Below are 8,215 nucleotides of genomic sequence, written 5' to 3'. Positions count from 1 at the left end.
TGTGCCATTATGCCTGATTGATGACCATAAAATTGCAACAGCATCTTACTCTGACAATGAAAAAGGGAACTATTCCGTGTGCTTAAGTCAGTTTGGAAACCTTTGACTTCAATCAGCAAATTGGCCAAAGAGTCAAATTATAATATCAACAAACATTTTAAAAAATGCAATACAAGTATTTTATTTACAATAAAAAAAATATATTTACTTGCATGATGATGATTACAGGGTAATCCCAAATAACAGAGGGACTTTATCGCTGCAGCCCAAACAAGAGCTTGGCTCCCAGGAGATTACTGTAAGATCATTGCACTTGTATAAATGCCTCCTGAATCTATTTAAATGCCTTATCTACATATTTATGCCATATCTATCAGTGGGTCAAATCATAGAGTCTCAGGGGATTTTGACATTTGTGTTGAAATCCTGTTTACAAATACAAGTCGGTAAGGATTTTAAAGCATTAAATAATCCACCAATTTGAATGACCATCAATACTGGTTGGGGGTGCGATATATATATATATATATATATATATATATATATATATATATATATATATATATATATATATATATATATATATATATATATATATATATATATATATATATATATATATATATATATATATATATATATATATATATATATATATACACACACTACATTTGGCTGGGTATGATTTGCTTCTTTCACAAAAACGCTTCACCACATGCATTTGTTGTGGTGCATGGTTAAACAAAAGTTCTTTTTTGTCATTATTTATTTATTTTATTACTTATTCACAACGGTACTAAAGACACGCTGGTTAAACTGATCTAACGTAATAACAGAACTAATTTCTTGTTCAAGTTCAGCAACATTGATGAGTTTTGCTCACGGTGTTGGCTCAACAAGTATTATTACTAAACGTCAAGTCATATCAACAAAAGGAGCACAGGGTGTCAGCGTTCACTGGGGACTCGTCCTTATTTTATTGAAAAGTAATTTCATTTCTCTAATACCTCTGTTTTATTTTACAGTTGAACCCGTATTTATTTTTACGATGTGGATAAACAAGTGGGAGATCTCTGCAGGTACAAACACGCACACAAGCAAAATTGGCATGAAACACATTTTAATGTAGATATTTTACTGGTGAATATTTATATATTTTTTTTATTATTATATTTTGCTGTAGATAATAATAATAAAACTAATTAACTCTTGCTACAACATGCAGCCTAATAACGGAAACATGCACAATACTGTCGCAAATTGTAGCGTGAATCAAGAATGATTAAAAAAACAAAAACGTATGTCACTTTTTACTTATGAACGAAAACAGACTAAAATTGTGCGACATCGTTAAAAACCGGGGGGGGTGGGGGGGTGCTGGTGCGGAAATGCGCACGCGAGTTTTCATTCAAAGCAGCTTGAGCACAAAGTTATGCATGGAACGATAGGACGAGTTGCATTCATCCAAATTTACATGAAATGACTGCTACACACAAAAATTGCAAGTTTAATCAAGTGCATAAAATAGGTCTTGAGGGAAGAAAATAGAAGAAGAAGCAGTTCTTCCCTTCAAATGTGGATCGATATGAGCCCAGCAGGAGCCGAACAGGAACCGGGCGGCTTGTGGACCCACTGAGCATAAATGACCTTTCCCCGCTTCCCTCCCTACAGCTTGTGGCTCCTTCCTCCTTGGAGGTCACTGGGCCACTTGCTTATTATATAGAAACCCAACGTGATGCTTGCTCGCGTCCGCGTCAACATCCGCGCTTCACTTGCTCATTTTTCCCCCAATCACAATATTGCAATCCAAAGTGAGAAGCACTAAGAAAAAAAAAAAAAAGGGGGGGGGGGTAGCGAAGATGGCATATAGCACATGTTGAGTATGAATAACGAGTGAACATAGCCAAAAACTCAAACATTTCTTTTAAGACCAGCCAACCTGGAACTCCAGGAATCGCATCAGCTGGGTTTGAAAACCATTGGCCAACGCAAAGCATCGTCACATCATACAATGCTTCAAACCCCCCTTCTCTCTCTCACACAGACTTTTCATTCAGGACTGATGAGTCGTCTATTTTCTCAGTTTCTATAGTTTACAGACTCATAATGTTTTTTTTAATAAAAATATTTTTTCCTGCTTCATGATATCTGATTAGTAAAGTGGGCAGACGGGATGCAGGGTAAATATGTAGGGATTCAAGTATCTGCTTGTGGACGAGCGAGGTCAATAGACAATATATTTTGACTACAATATACAACAAGTGAACTCAAAATAACACACACACACACACACACACACACACACAGTATACAGTTGATATGCAGTATGTATACACACATACACACACCTGCAAAACTTAATTTTATAAATTAGGCGCCTAGCAAAACGCAATATGTGCAAATAGTTCGCCTGCTACATGCAGTAAATCCCAAGTTCAAATCTAAAGTCAAAATTTAGTGGGCCAGCCACAATCACACACAAAGAAGGGAATGCTGTGTGCACACTACAAGCTTCTACGGCCTCAAAATGATCTGAAATCAAATCTTACCATTCAACGCTACCACCCAAAAATGTCTTAATTGTTGAAGGACATATTTTGTAGTGATATCCAGCTGAAGGCACGCAGCAGCTCACTTATGTGCAGTCTTGTTAAGGCCAAAAGTATGTGCACTAGTAATTTTGGTTAAACTGTTTTAAAAGACATATTATACAGCCCAAACACTGACTAGAACGTATGATAGGTGGCCTGATCTGAAATCCACAGAAACAAACGTGGGGTTGTTTTTATGTTGATAAAGAACATTTATGTCATAATATAATAATTCATAGTACAAGGCTTACTGGGATGAGAGGACATCTGGTTTTGAAAAGTTTTATACCCTCCCAAAAGTTAGGGTGTTACTTGAGAGACGCGATCGCAAACAGCGTGATGCTAACACTTGAAAAGAACGCACAAGGGAGAAAAAAATAGCACTTGAAACACTTTTTTATTATACTTATATGGAGTCAAATGTTTTATCACAGTCAGGATGAAAACACCTTTTTAAAACTTTTTTCAAAAACAAAAAAAGCACGACAAAAAACAACTGCCTCAGGAGTTTTTAAGCTTTTAAATTTTACATATTTATAGTTCAAAACAAAAAGAAACATTCTTCTTATAAATACTGTTTCATCTGTAGCAAGTAAATACCATAATTTAATTACAAATGGATAAATATGGCAGTTGTCTATTTACACTCACACACACATACACGCCCACTTACGAAACAGGAAGGAGTTACAGGAAAAACAACAAAGTTTCATTTTCCCTAACAATCCTTCCACATATAGCATGTTTGTTTATCACAATTTGCAGAGCACAGGAAAAAAATGGCACAAGTTAAGCCCAGCAAACTTTTTTTTCTTTAAAAAACAAAACAAAACAAAGAAACCAAAGGAAAATGTACATTCACAAGCATGAGAAACGTGGTGTGTCCGTGTGTTCAACTTTGGCACGCTTTTCCGTTCATAGCCGTTTAAAAGTTTATAGTATAGTACAATCAATTTGCCCGTTTAGATCACAATATGGAGTACAATTGTTATTGGATTATGTGCACTAAGAGTCCAGTTAGAGCAATAGCTACCATTGAAGAAACATCTAGACACCGAAAAAGACAAATCTAGCACAACCAAAGTGAGCCACTATTTACAATAGGAATCTATTATACACATTCCCCTCTGTTGCAGTGGAAAAAGATCATAAAATAAACAATATGTGTCCCAATCTCCTTTTAGGGTGGTCCAGTGCTGTGAAATGAGTGTGTGTGTGTTTGTATGTGTGCGTGTGTGTGTGTGTCCTACACATACCATTGTATGTTGCATTTTCCTACACATACCATTCACTGAAATTGGACGAGAGGCCGCTGTGGCTGGTGCTGCTGTGCACGACCGAGGCCGGCGACAGTGTGGTGTTGCTCTGGGTCTCGGTAGTGGGTGACACCAAGCCCGGCGGGGTGGATGACTCGTAGCCCGAGCTGGCCGCCGGCGAGGAGTCGGATGCGGACGGGGAGGACTCATGCACCTGCAGGAGGAAAAAATTAAACAGGAGAGTTAGAACTTACGCCAAGTGGTTATTACACCATTTTTATTACATATTTATTATGCATCTATTACATGTTTCTGACATTGCATTTTATTGGTGATGAATGAAGAAGCATGCCCACATTTTTTTTTCCAAAGGGGTGTGGGGGGGGTCTGTTACTTGAAATTATGCATCTGTTATATAGATTTTATACTGTGAGAAGGGGATATTGATCAAGCATTTCATTTGTGTGTCACTTTAAAGTACATACATTGTAATTGCACATCTTTTACATGTTTAGTACATTACCTATTTTACTAGATGTTGTGCAGGAAGGAGCATTGCTTTTTTGAAAAGGGAATGTCTGTGTTTAATATTTGGCATGTAGTTTTTGTATACAATGCTAATGTATTTGTATTTGTGTGGCTACATTTTAATTTCTTATTTACTGTCCTTTTCGTTGGCATTTTATTACACATCTATTATATTTTTTAATTTTTTTTTTATTTTTTTTATGAAATGGAAATTCCTCAAGTTTACATTGTGTGGTATGTGGGGCATATTTTATAAACTAAATGGATTCTGTTCAAAATTATATACAACAGGAGAATGCATGCCATCTGTTTGAATAAGAACGAACTTTTTTAGAGACTTAATCAAGTTGGTAATTAATCACATATTTTTGAACCGCCGCTGCATGCCTTCTTTTTACCTTCATGTGTTTTCGTAGTGAGCTGGGGTGCGTGTAGGATTTGTCGCACATCTTGCACAGGTAGGGCTTGTCCGAGGTGTGGACGTGCATGTGCTTCTTTCGGTCGCTGCTGTTGGCAAACCTCCTGTCGCAGCCCTCAAACTCGCACTGGAAAGGTTTCTCTCCTGTTCAAAATAATACAAAAAAAAAGTAAATGCAGTGAGGAACCAGTATAAAACGCCGCAGGCTGAAATGCATGTGAAGTGAAAGGGGGAGGGAAGATAACGCATGCAAGCAATAACAAAAATAACAGCACTCTTCCTACATATGCAAAGCTGGATGGGGGTTAGCTTGCATGCCTTGCCTAAATAATGCGCATATTGATTTAGGGGAGGGTTGTTTGGGGGGGCGCACAGGGCCATCGTCAGAAGGCCCACAGAAGGCGCACCATTTGCTTGGGAGACAATAAAAATCTAATTAGCACCTGGCCTTTTTCACGGCACCCATCATGCATCTCCCAAGAAGATAGGTGAATATGTGAAAAGGCTGCGAATGGCCTGTCTAGCACATTACGACACACACACACGTACACGCACTCACACAAACGTGCACAAACTCACAGTTTCAAATCCTACTATCCAAATCACTCGCGAACGCATTTCAATCGAGAAGTGTAGCGCAAAACGAGATCGTTATTATGTGTACATTTTAAATGCTCCGCAAAACTAAAGCAAGACAGGAGTAAACATTACATGCAAAATTTCAGGAGGGTAAAGAATGTGTTTCAGCACAATTCGGCCTATTAAAACATGCTGAAATAGGAAAATGCATTTGGATGTTTGTTTGGGTTTTTTTGCCCATAAAAGAATGAGGGCCTGCATCTCTGGTTCAAGATAATTATGTTTTTCTTCATCATTTTTTTAAGATTACTTTAATACAAAGTTAAGCTATCGTTTTAGACGTTTAACTCAAACGATATCCCAGAAAATGTGCTCCAGAGTGGGGGTGAAATATAGTTGCCAGTCAATTTAGGCAGGAAAAAAAAACATGCGATTTTTTTTTTAAATTCAAATTATCCCCATGAAACTTGATTTAGTAGAGTTATTCCAGGCATACAATACAAACAAAATACATGTATGTTGTGCCCAACTTTGCACAGTAAATTAGGGTATACAAATGTAAGAAATTGTTGAAGTTGAAATATAAAATTAGATTCGAGGCACTTAGCCACAATTGGATAGATCTGTAAAAAGTCCATGCAAACTCAAAAAAAAAAAACGCTGCGAGTAAAGAAAGTGAGTGGCTTCCTCCCTACGCGTCAGGCACTTGAACGGATTAACTGGATTTAATATCGCACGGCAAATACGTCACACAAATTAGGGAATGGAAAAAGATCAAGTGTATTCCTGGTTACCTGTGTGGGTGCGCTTGTGGATCTTGAGGTTCTCGGAGCGCGCGAAGACTTTGCCGCAGCCGGGGAAGGGGCACGGGAAGGGCTTCTCGCCCGTATGCACCCTGATGTGGTTGACCAGCTTATACTTGGCCTTGAAGGGCTTGCTCTCCCGCGGGCACTCTTCCCAGAAGCAGATGTGGTTGGTCTGCTCGGGCCCGCCGACGTGCTCCACCGAGACGTGCGTGACCAACTCGTGCATGGTGCTGAAGGTCTTGTTGCAGCACTTCTTGGGGTTGCTCAGCTGCTCGGGTTCGATCCACTTGCAGATGAGCTCCTGCTTGATGCACTGCTGCCGCATGTAGCGGAAGAAGGCGCCCGGGTGGTGGTGGTGGTGATGGTGGTGGTGGTGCGCGGCCATGTTCACGTTCATGGAGCCGTACTGGTTGTGCAGCTGCGCCGCCGCCGAGTACGCGTCGGCCCGCGGGCTGGACACCTGGTGGTACTGCTCGGATCGGCCGAACACCTCGCCGGCCAAGCCCAGCCGCATCTGGCCGTTGAGCACGTTGCCGGACGCGTGGGAGCCGTGCTGCTCGTGGATGCCCGGGAACAGGAGGTGGCCCTGCGGCGTGTCGGCGTGGTGGTGCGTGGGGTGCAGGGAGCCCGCCGCGGGCCCAAAGAGCGCGTGCTGGCCCCCGGCCGGGGAGCTCTCGCCGAAGCCGCGGCCGCGAAACAGAAAGTCCCGGGTGGAGTTGAACGGGGAGCCCGCGTAGGAGGAGACGTGAGCGGCGTGCGCCGCGCCCAGAGCGGCCGCTGCCGCCGGGTAGCCGGGCGCCTGGCTGCTGAAGGCGGAGCTCTGGCCCGCCGGGGACAGCTCGTGGTTGAGCTTGAAGGCGCCCATGTGGGCCGAGTCCACGAACGAGTTCTGGGCCAGGCTCAGCTGGTCTCGCTCCTGCATGTCTCCGGCCGCCGGGTGGTGGCGGGCGAACGAGCCCAGACCCGGGAACTGGTGGCCCGCGTCCAGCAGCATGGCGCCTCCCCTTGCCTGCCGCCTAAAGTCACTCTGGCCAAATTACGCGCGGGGCCGTTCGGAAGCAAGCGACGCCGAGGTGAGGTGAGACTCTCACGCGCTCGGCTTGGGAAACCGCATAGCTGAAGGATGCGTTCCACGCGAAAACAAACGACAGAAGAAACGAAACACTCACTTCGCTTTAAGTTTAATTAAGATGCGGCAAATCCTCCGAATGGTACGGCCTCCTCTTGTGTGTCCAGATTTTTCCCGATCATCAAAGTAGTTTAAACTTCAACCAAATCTTTCTCTCGCTCTCTCTCTCTCCCCCCTCTCTCTCTCTCTTTCTCTCTCGCACGCGCGCCTCGCTTGTTGTGCGCTTGTCTGGTTCGCTCTCGGGGTCTCTTCTCGCGCAGAGGGTCCCTAAAGCTCCTCCGCGGACTGGCCCTTCCTCCTCCAACACCCCCTTTAACTGGGGCCACTTGACGTGCTCCTCGCAGCCTCATTGGTCGCCGCGCCTCATCAATCCCAGGTGGCCCTCCAATGGCAGGTAACGCGGCGTTGTTCCGCTAATCATTACCGCCTACTTTTTCCTTTTTTTAAGGAATCTTTGCCAAGAAGACTGGAGGGTAAAAGGGAGAGAGAGGACGTGCGTGTTTTGCGTCGTTTGCATCAGAAAGTTGTTGTTTTTACTGCATCTTTAGTGGAACTTCAGCTACCCTTTTTGCTCTTTTGTATAAGCGTGCTAGGATTTTTTTCCACATGCGAGACGCAGGAAAAATTACAAGTCTTTAAAGGGCAAAAGAGTAAAAACGAGTGAATGAAGGAAAATAAAAGACGAATCCATGCATAATGGTTCAGCATAACACAGATGCATCAATAAAACAGGCTATTAAGATGTTTAGTGAATGTAGTATTTTGAAAATAAATGACCAGGGATTGTAATTTTTTACGTGGTTGAATAGGATCGTATTATACTCTGAAAAAAGTGTCGCATATGCAGCAAATGACTGTCACGCGTTTATTACACATCTACTACATGTTTATTGCACCTACTGCATATC

The 8,215-nt window shown here is 42.4% G+C and overlaps 1 protein-coding gene across 1 annotated transcript; it reads right to left on the bottom strand.

Moving 5' to 3' along the window:
• Window positions 1-2,969: 2,969 nt before the first annotated feature.
• LOC148423087 (zinc finger protein ZIC 2-like) lies at window positions 2,970-8,015 on the bottom strand. Its single transcript, XM_088414900.1, has 3 exons — window positions 6,167-8,015; window positions 4,774-4,937; window positions 2,970-4,061 (listed from the first exon to the last, which is right to left on the bottom strand). The coding sequence occupies exons 1-3, from the start codon at window positions 7,170-7,172 to the stop codon at window positions 3,867-3,869; spliced, it is 1,365 nt and encodes a 454-aa protein (XP_088271026.1). The 5' UTR covers window positions 7,173-8,015; the 3' UTR covers window positions 2,970-3,866.
• Window positions 8,016-8,215: the final 200 nt, after the last annotated feature.

Source organism: Hippichthys cyanospilos, chromosome 5, assembly GCF_059441005.1.
Source record: "Hippichthys cyanospilos isolate Australia breed blue-spotted pipefish chromosome 5, RoL_Hcya_1.0, whole genome shotgun sequence".
Taxonomy (NCBI): domain Eukaryota; kingdom Metazoa; phylum Chordata; class Actinopteri; order Syngnathiformes; family Syngnathidae; genus Hippichthys; species Hippichthys cyanospilos.
Note: the sequence above shows the minus strand (reverse complement) of the source record. Positions and strands in the feature narration are given on the sequence as shown.

Coding starts and splice junctions, on each gene's coding strand:
- LOC148423087 (XM_088414900.1), bottom strand. CDS start 7,172: ATGCTGCTGGACGCGGGCCACCAGTTCCCGGGTCTGGGCTCGTTCGCC. Junction 4,938..6,166: donor CCACAAGCGCACCCACACAG/GTAACCAGGAAT, acceptor TATTTTGAACAG/GAGAGAAACCTTTCCAGTGC. Junction 4,062..4,773: donor CACTACGAAAACACATGAAG/GTAAAAAGAAGG, acceptor TTCCTCCTGCAG/GTGCATGAGTCCTCCCCGTC.